Here is a 17380-nt window from a genome sequence, read left to right as displayed (position 1 = left end):
AGCTTTTGAAGAGGGACGTTAAAACTTTCAAGGCCCACCGGCTCTGGGCATTTGAACCTTAACCTCAGTTACAAAAATAAATTCTCTCAAAAATCACCGAAATGATCTAGAAAGTTATGCAAAGGGCGTAAACAACTTTCAATTGTTAAAAAAGAAAACCTAAAGAGTTCCGTAGAAAAGCCTTCTACTGTCCCAGAACACTGAAAGGTATTCCAGAGCAATAAAAACTTGTAACTCCTGACTTGACCTTCCGACTACTTGCAATTATCTTTGGTCATATAACATTTAGAAAGTGCCCTGTAGCGCCTTTATTTTGAACCCGACGCAAAAAGTGTAGAAGCCTTTTTTCTAGATCTCATCAAGACACATCTTTTTTGTACCTAATTAACATTTTTCACTCTGATGCTTAGTTTTAGAGAAAAATGCAAATTTAAAAAAATAAAATAGAGTCTTAAACGAGGCACTGCAACGCTTTGGAAAACACTCAAACTCTTAAAAAAGGCACCAGAAAACCCTCGGAACGCACCGGATGCACTCTGGAAAAAGACAAAGATTTTAACTTAAAGCTTTATCCCGAAATGTTCAGCGCTTTTCCAGAATATTTTAGTTTTTGTGAATCGTTCTGGGTCTTTTTCAAATTTTTCCCAGAAAAGACTTAGACCTTATGTTTTCCAGAGCTTTTTACACCCTTTCCAGGGCTTTCTAATTGCTTCTCGGCGAATTTTCAGTGTTTTTGTACTTTTTCTCCTTCCTTTGATTTAGCGGATGCCTATTTAGAATTCATATTTCAAGGATTTTTATTTATCAAAATGTAACTGAACGAGTGAACTCATCCCAAATAAGAACTGATTTTGATGAAACTTTTTTGTGTCCCCGGATGGTTTAGATTCACATTTGGGCCCAATCGGATTATAGGACTTTTTTAATTTATAGGTAAATTTGCTTTGTATTGAATGGGTTACGTTTTATTAAGACTTTCTTCTATCAGGATTTAAACAAGTTGGGGGTGGAAAATATAAATTAGCAAAAAATATCCTTTCAATACCTAAGCATAAAGGGGGTAGAGAAAAGCACAGCTTTTCCTGTCACGGGTACTCAGTTCCCTCGGTCGCTGTTCAGCTTTCGTACGAATAAAATGAGAATCTTATTAAAAAGTTCTTCGAAATTCGGGTAAACACAGTCCGGTATAGATAAGAGCGAGCTACAGGTGTGCTCGCTGGCCAATCGGAGCGCGGCTTACCGATGTTGCTACTCAAACGATTCAGTCGGGAACGTTCCGAGTGGCCTGTTGTCTGTTTTCTTCGTGCGTGATCTTTAAAATTCTAAAGCTGTTCGCTGATCGTATAGGCAAGGGGTGATTTTTTAATTTACACGTGAGCATATTGCCGTTAAGGATCTCTAATTAAACGCATCTTGTACCAGAAATCGCATCCACGATCATGAACGCTACGAAGGTAAGTACCTTTCCATCTTTTCGGGCACTCAAAAAATGTCCCCCTTATCTATTCCATATTTCTCGCCCTCTCCCCCACGGGTACAGTTTGCATTACGTATTTTCCGCACCCACGCTATAATTTGTTTTAATTGAATTTTCCGTACAATTATTAGTGTAACCCCAACACCCCGCAAAAAAGAGATTTCTTATTGCTAGCGATAAGGGATAATGACGTCACAAAATGATTTGTTTACGTTTTTTATAACAGTTTTGCGAACGACGTGAATTTTCGCATCTGGATTTTGCATTGATTTTAATGCAATTGATATCGGGTACGACTGTAACAACACGGGCTCCAATGGCTTCAATTACGCCATCAACGGCAGTTGCAGCTTTCAAATCGAGTGCGTCCCAAAGAAAAAATTGTGTTTTGTGAAATTAAATGCATTTTACGAAGAGGCGTAATGCAGGGGTGAGTTTACAAGTGAATTTTGCATTAATTTCAATGCGACTGATTATGATAATTCTGCAATGTTTACGGAAAATTCAAAATTAATAATTGGTGACTGGTTCATAAAATGGCGTCCAATGATGAGTGATCGAAAAATCACTCTTGCATGTTTTTGCACTTAATTCGAATTTTGTAGCTGTAGCTCACTTTTAACGAGGTCGAGGGTGCGCGAATGATGAAAACAAGGATAGGTTGTACGTGCTGAATTCTAGAAATGAAGTGGCGATGATCCATAAAACGCATTAAATTAATTGTTAGAGGGGTCCCTCAAATTTCAATGAACATAACCAGAAGTTGCATTGTGATCACATATTGGGCCCGTCGGTTTGGCGGAGGGACTCCTTGAATATGGAAGAAATCCAGCGGGACCCTTCGCTCGGGAAACTCACTTTTTTCACATTTAATGACAGTCAAATGTAGCCCAATCAGGCAAGAGGTGGGTCTTTGGGACGCTTGCTTCCTCACTTGAAAGTGCCCTCAGTCTGAAATTCATCAGAAAAATAATCGTCTTTTGTTTTTATGCATAACGTAAAGAAAAATGTTTCTGTCCGTTCATCCCTTCCTCCAAATTGTTGATAATTGAATTTTAAAAAAATTAATGCAATTTTTTACTTTTCAGTTATTGGTGATGCAGACTGTAAGAGGAAAAGTTTCACCCCCACAATTCACATACTCAGGTGCTTGCAAGATTCTTGTTTATCCAGGGCGAGTTGATGAAACTAAGAGGTAAGTGTTCCCTTTTAATTTACGCATTTTTTTTTGGAGATACTCGCAATTCAAGTTTTTGATCAATTAAACTCAAATATTTAGGTAATGCTATAGTAACGTTTTGCAGTTTTTGCAGATGGGGACTAGGAAGGGACGTCCTACCCCCTCAGGTCCGTTCTTCTGATGCCTGCAGTTCAGTTAAGGCCTATTCCTAGACCAGGAGGAGTTGAAACTAAAAAAAGGTAAAGTGCGCTCCCTTATTCTGAAATATCGCGTTTGTGAGATATTTAACGAAATACGACGTAATTCAAAATTTTCCTTTAAATGTTACTCAAAAATTTAATGCATTTTTTTTTGTTTTTAAGTTATTAAGAGACGGAACCCCCGATGGCCCAATTCAACTACCACCAGTTCAGTCAATGGTACTTCCTAGGCAAGATCGAATCAATAAGGCTTTGGGTGAGTGCTAACTTTTTTTTTATTGAAGGGCGGAAATGTATCTACAATTATTGGCGACATTTGCGCTCCTCAAGGCCTACTCTAAACGTCAAATATTTTACTATTAATAAGGAACTTCTTCACTTTTTAACGGAAATTTGTTTTTTGGTTCCAGATTCCAGAAGGGCAGCCTTATTATTAAGGTAGGATTTTTCCTTTTTTTGCATGTTGTTATTATGTGGGGGGAACGCTCGGGGGAAAGTGAATAGTGCAGTGACTGAAAAAAAGATCACCATCAACAACTTCCAGCCGATCTTCGAACGTAATAAGTGAGTGGTAGCTATCCTCTCAGCCTGTAATCTTGACGATGAAAAAGGCTGCAAGTTTTCTCATTCGTGGAGGAAATCACTTACTTCATATTAATCAGTGACTATGAATTCATAGCCACGTCAATTTAATGAAGTAAACAGATCTTCTTTGCGAACTGAGTCAAACAGCATTGGAGCCATTTTTTTCATTTTCAAATTGAATGTTTTTCGGGATTGTTATTCCTCATTTATTATCAGAAGATCAGCTTAACAATCTAAAAAAAGGTGAGTTAATTTATGATCATGATAGGCTGTGCTTAAGTTTAAAATTGAGCACTTTTGTTTCATGTGATGGAATTCCGACTCAAATGGTGACTAGGAGGTGGCGCCCTACCCCCCACATGCCCGTTATTCAGTTACTTGTAAGATTCTTCTTTATCCAGGCCGAGTTGATGAAGCTAAAGAGTGAGTATTCTCTTTTAATTTCGCGCGTTTTTTGAAAGTATACAAAGGTGGAATCCTGGTATCATAGAATAGATGGATGTAGGCAACCAACATTACATTATTATTGTTGTTTGCCTTACTGTTTCCATAGCAGAGTTGGTTGCCTATTATAGTAATTTGTTTGTGCAATAAACAAAAAGTAAACGGTTTTTGTGAATCGAGAATATGGCCGCTACACAAAAATTTTTCTCAACGTCCAGCATTGCTCTTGATAGGTTTCTTTCATAGTCTCAGATCTATTCCTTAGAGGAGGAAAGAGGATCTATTCCATGTATTTGGTCCGTTTTTTTAAGTACACATTAAATTACTTTAATTACATAAGAGGTACAGAGTAAACAAATTATCAAAAATATAGCAAAGACTCAAGTCATTATTTAAATGAAAAGATAAACAATTCTAAAATACTTATAGGTAGGTAATCGACTTATTTTGGATCGACTAAACGATAACCATGCATGTATATTTCTCAAAAGTTATAACCTGAAGAACGCGGGCAGAAGTAAAAAAAATTACGCAAATTAAAAATAAACAAAATTCAGTTATTTAACTCGGCAGTGATAAGAGAAAGTGTATTTTTTGAGATACTAATAAATAAAAATGAATTACCTACATATCAAGGTCGAACGATTATCAATGACAATATAAATTTTAATTGTTCTTAATAACATAACGTGCGTCTATTTATTTACTGTACAGGGCGTTAATACTAAGTTGTTATACCTGAAAACGGCAGTTAGAACTCATTGAGACAAACAACTTTTTTTAGTTCTAATTTTTGATTTGTTTTTCGAAAAATCGTCATAACTCCCTTAGGTATTTTAAGGAGTAACTATTTTTCAGCTCTCTAAAACAGTTGTATTTGCAATTTTTTTTTTCAAATAACAAAATAGCGATTGATCAAAAATTAAAAAAAAAATGTAGGGATAATACACATATTTTAGAGAACTGAAGATAGTTTTGAAAATTGTTTTTTTCCACAGTCTTTAAAATAAGCGAGTTAAGTATGAAGATTTTTCGAAAAACAAAAGAACGCTAATAACAAAAATTGAAACTAAGAAAAGTTGTTTGTAGTTTTCGAGTGTAACGACTTAATATTAACACCCTGTATACAGTTACATTTAAAAGACAAGTATCTTTGAGTAATGTCGTGCATCACGACTCGTGATAACGGTTTCTTTAGGCCCTTCGCTGTAATAACATATAACTCTCGCCAGGAAAGATTGCCGGTCACAGCACACCTTGTGTCGATTTACAATCTTTGTTTTTCTTAAGATGCGAGCGACTTCCAGAATAGGATCGTGCCATTGTTGAACGAAAAGTCTTTTTGTTCAACATTGACACGATACTATCCCGGAAGCACATCTTTAGAAACAGATTGTAGACAAGGATCAAGTGTTCTGTGACCGGCAATCTTTCCTGGCGAGAGGTTTATCTACATCTACTGCTAGCTTCACCATCAAGTTTCTATTTGAATTTGCCGCTACCTTTTTGTACCCATTTTTCGCCATTTTTGCTGCGTACGCAATTTTAAGTATAGGAAGTGCTATGGAAATAAAAGAATTTGAAATACCAGTGCCTTGGGGCCATGTCGCAGGTAAAACTATTTAAATGGTAACACGTACGTAACCTTATATGTTGTTGTCGTAGTGAAAGCTTGGGGTGTTGAGACCAATACACCGGTACTCACAATCCATGGAGTATCGGACAATGTTGGCTCCTTCGATAGACTGATACCACACTTACCTGACACATTTTATTATATATGCATCGATCTACCGGGTCACGGAAGGTCAAGTCCTTATCCACCTTATTTGCTGATTACGGCGTTAAATACGATATTAACAATGAAATTAGTAGTAGATTATCTTAACCGGAAGGAGTACATAATAATGGGGCACAGCTGGGGTGGACAATGTGCAATATTATTTACACAACTATATCCCGAATATATTCTTAAACTGGTTGTGCTGGATTGCTTCTACTTATTTCCAATAGAGGCCAAAAACTTTAAAGAATCCTTAAGAACACGCATCGACGGCCTGATTAAACTAAGTAAAAATACTGCCAACAGAAAACCAGCATATTTCACGTACAACGATGCCATAAATAAAATGATCGACGGTAGATTTGCTGGTATGGTTTTGTCCAAAGAGGCTGCTGAACCTATCGCAAATCGGGGATTAGTAGATCAAGGAAATGGCCTGTACAGTTTTGCTGTGGATCCCAGGATGAGGTACTTTACCAATCTAATGACTTCTTTCGAATATTTGGGAGAAATTGTAAATAAGTATCCGCTAGTTTGTCCCGTATTAATTATATATTGTTCCGATTCCGATTTTCAATATTATGTTCTAAAGAGTGTTGTAAATGAGTACCAGAAATGCAAAAATATTTCTATAGTCCAGGTGCATGGCAGTCACGATGTACATAATAATACTCCGGAAATTGTGGCACCTCTAGTGTCAACATTTTTAACAAGTATAGCTAGCAAATTGTAACAAAATTAGTTTATTAGTTTTTAACATAGTAGTACTATAGTTTTTGGGCAGGAAGGGGGGTATTTTGAAAATTAACCTACATTTTGTAGTTTAATTTGAATTTGTTTTATCCACATTACAACTTACGGTTGGTGGGTAGTTCAGAATTTTTATTTTTAATTAAAAACAGTATTTGGGAAATAAAATTTGTAGAAATTCTTTGGTTTTTTCTAAGGTAAATGTAGGTACTTATTGTATGACTTGGCCTTGGAACTATAGGCAGGCAGTGGTGAGTTAAAGGCAATGGGCTCCAGCTGCCTCCTCTAATTCCCTAAATATCGATAAAACGAAGTTTCGTAATGAAATTTTTCGCTGGAAAATTATTACTTATGCCCTATCTTGAATTCTAAAATATACATGTTAATGCATTGATATGCCTGACAGTTATGCAACCTAACTGGCGCACTAGTTACGTATTCGACCGGATTGTCACAGGCGACTCTCTCCGCCTCCAAAAAAAGGCAAAAAGCCAGCCTTTGTCTGGAAAATTGATGGCGGCATTTTGCTTATTGAATACATGGCAAAAAGGCGACCACAATTAATGATGAGTGTGACGGAAGGATTGAACGCTCGAAGAAGGCCCTAAATGCAAAATGACCCAACATAAATTTGCCGCGGATGATGGTTTGAAAAGCGCAATAGTTTGGAAGCGCGAACACATTCTTAATTCCAGTATATCAAGTGAAAATATTTTGTATGAGTATAATTAGTACAAAAATAGCCTTAATGTAGTAATCGGTTTATTTGAAATTAATTTTTTTCTAAAAAATAATTTGACCGACGCACTGTGGGGTATTTGAATTAATTAGCTGGCCAAAATTCAAAATATTGACTGATTTCAATAAAAGTCGCAGAATATCTTTTTCATACAATGAAAATAACAAAAAAAAATTTTAACTCCAAGATGGTGGCCGGAAATAGCAAAATTGTATATCTTGCTTGTATATGTACCAAATTCAGCCCGTGCTAAGGTATGAATGAGAAGTATGACAAAAAAATAAGATATGGGATAATAGGAAATTCATGGGGAAAATGTTGTAGGTTACGATCAGTGGTTCTCAACCAGTGGGTCGCAACGGGATCGCAGAATGTGTCCGAGGGGAAAAATTAAAAACAATTATTCTTTTTATAAAACAATTGACTGTAAAATTCACTGAATTTATTACTTGTCTTATCTAATGTGGTCTGTAATAAAGTTTATTAATAAGTTAAACTTTGCGATTTAAAAAATTACAAATCGGCAAAATACTCAACCTAAAAAGTCGTGGTGTCTAAAAGGTTGGGAACCACTGGACTACTTTGCTAAAATACATGCACTGTCTTGGACTACCATGATAATAATTATTCAGATGAATATTGTGATTCATATGAGGAACTGCTGCAGCTGCTACTGTGTTCCTCTACTTTAAGATCAAAAATACACATGTTAAGGCTTTTGTTGCTTTTTTGTTGATAGAAGGTCCTAAAGTTAGAAACTATTTTCACCTTTAGATATTGTTATGCGAAAATATAACATTTTTACCGAGTAAAATGTTCATTCTGATGTGCAAACCAGGGCTGAAGTATACCACATGCATTTAAAAGTATGACAATGTGAATAATCCACACCATTATCACATGAAAGTTTGGGTGCCGATTTCTCAAAAACGCGCAAAGTTTTTTTTTAAATACTAAAAGAGCATAGTGTTAGCTTGCTTAAAACATATTTCAATCAACCGGATCGAGATCGGAACATATACTTAATGTCTCCACTTTAGTGCCAACAATTCCCTTTTTTAAGAAACAATAGGCAACTTTGATTGATGACATAAGAAAAAAATATCGGAATTTTGATCGATGTAACTTCAGAAATAATGACGACTTACCTGGCACATTATTGCCCATAGCACACAACATCAGAAAACTTGTAATAAAATTAGTAATAAAAAATTGAAATTCTCTTGACGCGTGCTCTTGGAATTTTGAAAAAATGTTCATTCAAAGGCCAACTTTGGAATGGCACTGGCAAAAAACCGGTCGCACCCTTAGCGACAAAACTATATATAGTTCGTGGACACCTTGGCTTTGCATCGGAACTAATTTTGCGTGAATTTTTTAACTTTGGCAAATTGACATTTTGGCCAGCTAATTAATTCAAATACCCCACTGTGCGACGGCTAGTTCAAAAAAAACAAATGCCAATCGAAAACCAGACTTTTGATCCGGCTCATATTCAATAGCGCTCATCCTTGAACTCGTAGAAATCGATTGGCGAAGGTTTGAAATCGCTGCCTCTTGTTGTTCTCAAGTTAGATGAAGAACAGACGGACAAAACACATCAATTTTTCGAAAGAATAAAATTCCCTTAAAATTCGATCCAAAGTTCTACATTCTTCTACATTTTTTTTACGGTTACGACGACTGAACAATTCGCGCCCGGAAAATTCGCTTCCAAAGAATCCGAGACTGCAATTTCCCTACCGGAGACCAATTTTTTCCGTGAGCGAATTTTCCAGGAGCGCATTGCTCTTCGGGTGTCAATTGTCCGGGCGCAAATTATCCACAATCACCAAAAGCAGATACTCGATTGATCGATGCTATATGTATAAAATGCAGTATGGCAAATAATATTTAATATAAATATAACGAGTGAATTTAAGAAATTTTACTCCCTTTTCAAAAATTTTAAAATACATAGGGTGGTCCGTATGAAAAAATGAAGTTAAAGGGCTATACACAAAACCAAACGCCAAACAACTATGTATCCAGATGGATTTTATATAAAAAGTGCTCTAAGAAAGATTTTGCCAAAATCAATTATCTTTAATTATAAGGTTGTTATGGGGCGTTAAACAAATCGACTAAATTCGAGAAACGCCCCCTAGTGCCTAAACGATTAGAGATAGCTGAATTCTGTTAGTGATTGTGATTTTCTCTTTAAAATTGAGCTCAGACATCTAGGTCAATTTTTTTCTATGAGTAAAAGGGTGCTTCTATAAGAAAGTCTCTGAGGACAATTTAGACCACCCTGTACAATCTACTATACAGACATTTCGAGTAGTCTATTAGGTACTGTACCTTTTAAGTTTTTCTCATAGTGCAGATAACGGGCGATCAAAAATGAGTTGCTGTCGAGTCGCCTTTGGATGTTCAAATTAAGTACGATTTCTCATGTAAACAAAAATTTCAAAGCTAACTCGACAGCAACTCATTTTTGATCGCATAGTACTATAAAACAGTACCTCGTATAAAAAAAATGTATATAATATTTTAAGTGCATTTTCTATCTCTTCTCAACATTTTTATTTTTTTAAAATTTTTTTGCTGCCCAATCACAACCCCACTTTAGGAACTAAATTTTCACAGTATGAGTCTTTTGAGTTATTTTTTTTCTTCAGAGACAACAAGGGAATTTTATCCCCTGAATCGCTGCATGAAATGTTATAAGTCTTTAGATTTTTTCGTCAAGTGTGATTTTAATAGATCTAAATCTGATTAATCATTTTGATCCATATATGCCTACTTCAATTGTTTCTTTGTGGTCCTGTTCTGGTTTTTTTATCGATCTGAGAAAACGGCTGGGTTTAACGTTTATTCACTTTCTTCTGGTTTTAGGATGAATCTCTGGGGTTCTTGGTTTTCATAAAAAATGTAATATAGTGTCTTAGACACATAGCTTCCTATGGATGGTGTAGATGCTAAAAGTCCCATGTCTTTTCTTTGAGTCTTTTTTTTTTAAACGGCTTCTGGATTGAATGGGAAGATTCCGCATGCTTGTAAAGCGTGACATAATTTTCTTCTATGATGTACCGTCCAGGTTTGTCGTAAAAGTCGAGGAAAATCCGATTTTTGGATTGGCCCTTTTCTTCTCATTTTCCATTCTGCGAGTATAGATCAACTATGTTTCTTCAAAGGCGCAAAATAAGCCACATCTGACGGTTCTAGCATAAATGGGCTACACTGGGGGGAAGGAATGTGAATCTTATACTGATACAGTCCTGTATTACAACTAAGGTGATACATCTCGAAAGGTTATCGCCTATAGTCCATTTGTTATTACTGTTTCGATATGTAATTATCTCCACTAACTGCAGCGTTAACTTTTTTACCTCACGTCGTCGCTTAAACATAAACAATTCTCTCAAACAAACTGCAACGCGCTATTGTTGACGTGCAGAATAAGAATGAACAAAGTACCGTTCCGAAACGGTTAATCTATTCTAGATCGTATTGCTTACGTCATATAATATTAATTGAACTGAATTTCGCTTGCATCCAGTTTTTGTTTATAGCAATGTTGTTTACGCCTACTTGATGCCATGTCATGCAAGCGAAATTCACTTCAATAAATATTCTTTTTCTACAACTGTCAAAAAAACCTGTCATTTTCTGACGGATTTCGAAACGCGAAGTACTAGATTTTTAAACGGTTAATTAATAAGTAAGGTTGCTATTGACAACGTGCGCGAAATCGTCAACAGTGAAAAAAAGTATTTCGCGCACGTGACAAAGTTGAACTTAAACAGCAAATTTAATTAACAATCGGTTCAGTTGTAGAAAAAATATTGTATATAACGCTAGCGCGAAGTTATTTCGCGCATTTGACTGATATTTTGACTCGGCTTCGCCTCGTCAAAATACCTTCAGTCTCAATGCGCGAAATTGAACTTCGCGCTCTTGTTATATAAATAACTATTTTTCACTACTATAGCGTCTGGATGACATGATTATTAACCTTTTTAGCGCTTTTCCACAAAAATAAAAAAAAATGCGCTATTGTGGCCACTTTGTCCGTCCGTCCGCTCGTTTTGCGACGCTACTAGTTCTTTATCTTAAGAGCTATTGTTCTACTTTTTTCGCTTTTTGGTTCGTTATGGTGTCGAGTCTTGTACCAAGGAAGGAATTTTTTCTGTACCGCTTACAAAAAAAGTTATTGTAAAAAAAACAAAAAACCGTTTTTTACATGTTCCATAATTTTACACTTTTGCCGTTTATTAACGATCCTAGAGATCGTTTATAATTTTGCATTGCTATCTGTCGCCTGCCGGTTGGTCTGCCCGTCTGTTCCTTTGTCTGTCTGTCCATCTATCTGTCCGTGTGAACGATAACTTTGTTTAGAAATGTCCGATCGCTTTTACATCTCCGTTAGTTATGAACTGAATTGCATGAAATTCAATATGGGCATAGCTTTAGCCATATAATACGCAATGCCAAAAGTTGAATCGAATCGATTCAAAATTCACAGTGCCCTTTTCGCATCTCGACCATTTATAAACCGAATTGCAAACTTTTTTACTTATAAAAGTATTTGAATGAAATTTGATACACATAGGCACTTGGAATAAAGGAAAATCAAACGCCAATTTCAAAATTTGGTTTTGCGCATGCGCAGTGCCAACTTTTTTATTTATGGAAGAATTTAAACGAAATTTATCCATAGGCACTTGGGATAAAGGAAAATCAAACGCCAATTTCAAAATTTGGTTTTGCGCATGCGCAGTGCCAACTTTTTTTATTTATGGAAGAATTTAAATGAAATGTGATACATAGGCACTTGGAATAAAGGAAAATCTAGCGCCAGTTTCAAAATTTTATTTTGCGCAAGCGCAGTGCCAACTTTTTTATCTATGGAACTACGCTTGGAACAAAGGAAAATCTAACATTAATTTTAAAATTTAGGTTTGTGCATGCACAGTTCCAACTTTCTTATTTAGAAAAGCATTGAAATGAAATTCTTCTCATAAACTGAAATTGAAGTAGCACGTCAAAAATGGATTGCCCATGTGCAACGCTATCTTTTATATTTGTGGCCAGATTTTTACGATTTTAACAGAAGTTGCATCTTACAAATGGGAAATGAATGCAAGTGGAAATGCGCTTTATGTAAATCGTTTACGATTACTTTTTAACTTGTTTCCATTTGTAAAGTAGGCTTTCTCAGCAATTGTTCAAAGTGGTTAATAATGTGGACATTATTAACTAGTAGTCAATAAAGAGAACTGTCACTGTCACTTTTAGAAAACACAACCCGAAATTTCGCTTAATAAACGTTTAGACAAGTTCTCTAAAATGAATAATTGCCACCATCCGCCATTTCCAGAGAAATTACATACCTAAAATTAATACATTTTGAAGAAAATTCCCACGAAATTACTCTTTGAAAATATCTCAATGACAGAACAAAATACGGCCTGTTTGACTTGTACTTCCACGTACTTGATTGACATGTTAAATTAATAAACAAAAAATTCTGTCCAACCGTTCACTTTCTTATCAATATAATATCACAGATTTAAATAATCTGTGATAATATGTTAATTTAGAGGACTTCAAGTGACTAGCACTTGAAAAAAATAGTATATACAGGGTGTTTTTTTGGGAGCTTTAGTTAAACGTTTCTGGGAAAGTAAAATAGGTAGGTTTTTGAACATTTGAACTTAGGAGTTACTCTGAAGGCCGAATCGATGTAAAATATTTTCAAAATGGCCGCACTTCCGGAAACACCGGAAGTAGATAGTAACTTCGTTGTTTTAAATGGCAACCCCTATTTTTTATTGCATTTTTGGATTCTACGTGAAATTTCAATCCTTTTGATACCCATATGTCGATATCTGCCATTTATGGTTTTTAAGTTATTTTGACTTTAAGAAAAAAAATGGCGGATGCAGACGGTACCTTATGATAATTGATTACTAGAAAACGGTTGTAGGTCTCTGCCACACGCGTTGTCCGAAGTCGTCTCACTTTACGGTACCCCTACCTTATTGTCAAAAGAAATAATAGAAAAACAGAATCCATGTACATTTAATGAGATTCAAGCTAAATATGTTGAGCCATTCGTGCAATTGCTACCGCGAGAAGTTGCCATTCCTTTAATGTTACTCAAGTTGCAGACTGAATTAGATTGGTTGCAGAAATTAAATGTTTATACAACCTGTTGAAGTTTTTCTTTAAATTTACCACGAGTATTTTGCTACTCAATTTTCGAAGATTTTAAATGGAATTTAATAGCGTTTTCGATTGGCAAAACTCGTGCTGCACGAGAAACTGAAGAAATCCATGTGAAAATTGCTCTCAATGGAACATAAGTATTTGTAAATATTTGTTGTCATTTGTCCATAATCTGATTTTAGATTTAAATAATCGACAAATCTCTATTATAAAAAATAACTGAAACGATTTTAGTATTATTTATGATAAACGATGAGGAACATAAATTTGAAATTCCTGTAAAGGACCAATTTTTGGCGTTCAGTTCAATGACTAAGTGCAACTTTCTGTAAAGTAGAAGTTATGGCTAGTTCATTATCTTCGCTATCGCTAGATGACGACAAAAAACTCTCCAACGCAAGAAACAAATTCAAATTGTCGTACGTTTATTTTGAAAATTTGTTACCTATTATAGCAGCTCCACGAGCTCTCGGACCTCGTGCGTCGAAATTTGCACTGAGTGCGTAATTGTTGCATCACATTTGCCAATGGAACACAGAAAATTGACCTAAAATTACCAATAGAACGTAAAAATTGCACTCGTGCAGCACGAGTGTTGCCAATCGAAAACGCTATTAGTTTTATGGCAGGCAGGGCCGGATTTAGCATGGGGCCATGTAGGCCCGGGCCCATAGCGGCAAAAAACCAAATTTGGGAAATAATTCTTACTACAAATTAAATCAATCTGAGGAGAAAGAAAACCGAATGAACACTTTTTTGTAAAGAATAAACATTGCATATTTCTAGAAACAAATTTTGGTTGGGGTATAAGAGGAGGGGGGGGGGAGAAGGCGGCGATTTCGAGGGGCTCATAAGTGCAAAATATGTAGATCCAGCCATGAGTATGTCATATGTTTGATACAAGTTCCTTCAGCGACTGAGCATGATATTAGGAAACTAGAGAAACTTCATGCAGGGAGGAGGGGATAACATTAAACAAAACTAAATGTGAAATAGAATTGTGTCATTGTATTTAATAATGCATTACTTAACGATATACCAGCGTGTCATACATAGTCTTGTTTCGTTTGTTTTGGTGTAGGTCATTTTAGTTCTGGAAATATATACACAACAGAAATGGCAAACATAATGTACATTTCATTATTAAATAATAATCCCTTATTGGTTATTTCATTATAAATAATTTAATTTAATTTAACTTTCAGATCTATTTGTACAGTCATCCGAGTCTCTGAGACATGACTCATACTGATGGGCGTGGCCTCTTTACTACAGCCTCACCGCCATTCTCACGTGTCAGTATAGCCCACATGCAATAAAGAATTTTCCTTTCTAACAGTAAGCTGCAGTACTTGATCAGTAAGATACTTAGGCTGACTAAATATAAAGCAAGCGTTATTATAATGCAGACTGTTATAAGTGGTAAAGGAATGAGTTATGTAGTCCATGGTAAACCAGTACAGGACTCCATTAGCTGTACGGCCCGTGACAACAGTCACAGGGACTTTAGTCGATATATCATTGTGGAGTAAATCTGCACTAAGGTTAATGCTGCCTATGCTTTTATAACTGAAATATTTCGGTTCAATTTCCCAGTGTTCATATACCTGAAATCGCTCAGTTAAATACCTTCGATTAGAATCCACACTCACCGAATACTCATTCATTAGATCGGCAGCCTTATGTCCAAATAAGTTACGATCGTCAACTCTACAGCAATTATGTAAATACTCCGATTCGACTACTTCAATGTGCAAATACAAACGCTTCGGGAATAGATTTACACAATCCGGTCGGGTTAACTGTAGAAAGACGCTTTCGTCCAAAGTTCCATTCGTTAAGAGTGGATTTATAAAGATTAAATCGCTGCTGCTGTCAATTTCCACTTCTTGGCACATCTCGAAGGTATCCACGCCGTTACACTTAAACACAAAGTTAATGAATTCGAAGTCTTGCACATCCTTGACCAGACACTTTAGCGTTACATTCGAATTACGTCTTGCTAGAAACAAGGCGAACAGCGGAAATGGATTTAAATCCAGTACCTTTATATCGGTTTTTGACAGTTGTGGCAAGTGAACATTTTCGCAAATATTTATCAGACTAGTATCATTAAGGTACGTAATAATCTCCCCGGACACTTTAAAACAATGAGAGCATGTGGATACCGGTTGCAGAACAGTAAGCTTTAGTTCATTCTTAATGCAGGATAACTTCACAGTTATCTCGTCATTTTGGTCGACTGCAATCGGATGATCAAGATAAATCATAGCTTGTTCCCAACAGTTCACATTGTTTTCACGAGGATCGGTGGTTATAACATTAGTTTTCTCTTCGTCCAAATACAAATTAAACCAAATTGCAAAACCATCAATACTTCCACTATTGACACAGTGCAATGAGAAGTTTGCTATCGCATCCACATTACTATAAATGTCCTTTAATTGTGTAACATCGTTAAACGACACCGTGCAAGCTTTGTAAGTGTTTGTGATGTAACTAACAGGTCGCCGTTTTAAATTATCAGCTTCGTAAGGTTCTTTAAGTCGTTGAGTGACACACACATTACTTAATCCCAGTCGGGGATCTGAACACAACCTGTGCCGCTTTAACAAATCTGAACTACTAAAACCGGTAACGAACAGATCAGCGGAGTGGGGAATTACGGTAGAGGAGGCGTCTAATAAGTTATCCCAAGCATGAATTATAGTTTCTAAAGCGTGCTCTCCAAATAGAGCGGCATCAAATATTTCGGTAATTAAAACGTTGTGTAAGCCTATATCGGTACTATGCAGTGAAGTGGAATGTTTGGTAACGACATTAACTTGTGGCAGACTTGATTTTGCAATGTTCGCTAGAGCATTTGAGGATTCGATGGCGGTAATACCGGTAGTTGAAAATTGTGAGGCGTAGAAACTTAACAGGCCACATCCCGTGCCGATATCCAGAACTTTTCCACACCCTGATGATAACGCCTTTGAGATGGCCACTTTAAAAGCTTCATTACGTTTACAATCGTTTAACATTCGATAGTGCCAACGTGGAACTGTGTTTAATTTTGCCGCCGTTAAATTCCGGTCGATAACTAGTGACGTGGGGTCTAACCTGTGTGCCGTTTCTAGATAGGTTAAGGCGGTTTGTGGTTCTTCGATTCGAAGCAGGTGTTCGGCGAAGTGATTTAATAAGTTTGCGTTTGTCGGAAAATACTGCAATCCCGTGATGTACCATTTGCAAATATCCGTTAATTTATTGTTAGATTCTAACCAAATGCCGAGCTGATAAAGGACATCGGTGAATTCGTCCTCGAGGTTTCTACGATCGTTCGGAAATAGTTCTAAACACATTAGGTAATGGGGAAAGGCGCGAGCCCAATCTTTTATCCGGGCATAGTTTCTAGCCTTTAACAAACAGGTTAATCCCACTTTTCGTTTTTCATTATCACTATACATAATTTGCTGTACTGTTAGTCCTTAACCACACTTTAAAGGTTGCCCCAGAGAGCGAAGTGCTAATTTAAATTTAAAAACACCTTTGTAGGAACTTGATTTAATACTTATTCTATAATCGCAATGTTCACATTTCAAATGAAAGGAGGTTATGTTATGTGTCAATGTGTGAGCATTTTTAGGGGAATTTTTTTCTTTCGAAAAAATCCCTTTGGTTTAATAATAATAATAATATTTTTTTATTTCCCATGGACATATAAAAATGTATAGGACATGTCAGTAACAATGACAAACAACATAAATAAATTTTGCCCGTCCGTCTGTTCTTCGTCTGGCTCAAGAACGATGTCAACCCTTCTCCAATCGATTTCTACGAGTTCAAAGATCAGTGCTATTGAATATGAGCCGGGTCAAAAGTCTGGTTTCCGAATACGAGCTGTGTGTCAAAAGATTCACTACTGAACAGAATACGCCTACACAAGGCCGTATAGGTACTAATAATTATTTATTTACGCCAGAGGCATTTTAACTTGACAAACAAACAATACAAAAATCCATTGTTC

General features: G+C 36.1%; 2 protein-coding genes across 2 annotated transcripts; one reads left to right on the top strand and one right to left on the bottom strand.

The window, feature by feature from the left end:
* The first annotated feature begins 5342 nt into the window (after positions 1-5342).
* LOC116169603 (serine hydrolase-like protein) lies at positions 5343-6600 on the top strand. Its single transcript, XM_031485747.1, has 2 exons — positions 5343-5498; positions 5552-6600. Exons 1-2 carry the CDS (start codon positions 5450-5452, stop codon positions 6400-6402), a joined length of 900 nt encoding a protein of 299 aa, XP_031341607.1. The 5' UTR covers positions 5343-5449; the 3' UTR covers positions 6403-6600.
* Positions 6601-14359: 7759 nt separating this feature from the next.
* Positions 14360-16982, bottom strand: LOC116169593 (protein arginine N-methyltransferase 9-like). The gene is made up of 2 exons (XM_031485733.1): positions 15024-16982; positions 14360-14978 (listed from the first exon to the last, which is right to left on the bottom strand). The coding sequence occupies exons 1-2, from the start codon at positions 16818-16820 to the stop codon at positions 14661-14663; spliced, it is 2115 nt and encodes a 704-aa protein (XP_031341593.1). The 5' UTR covers positions 16821-16982; the 3' UTR covers positions 14360-14660.
* Positions 16983-17380: the final 398 nt, after the last annotated feature.

This window comes from Photinus pyralis, unplaced genomic scaffold (genome assembly GCF_008802855.1).
Source record: "Photinus pyralis isolate 1611_PpyrPB1 unplaced genomic scaffold, Ppyr1.3 Ppyr1.4_LG4, whole genome shotgun sequence".
NCBI lineage: Eukaryota > Metazoa > Arthropoda > Insecta > Coleoptera > Lampyridae > Photinus > Photinus pyralis.
The sequence above is the reverse complement of the archived record's forward strand: the minus strand, read 5'-3'. Positions and strand labels throughout refer to the sequence as shown.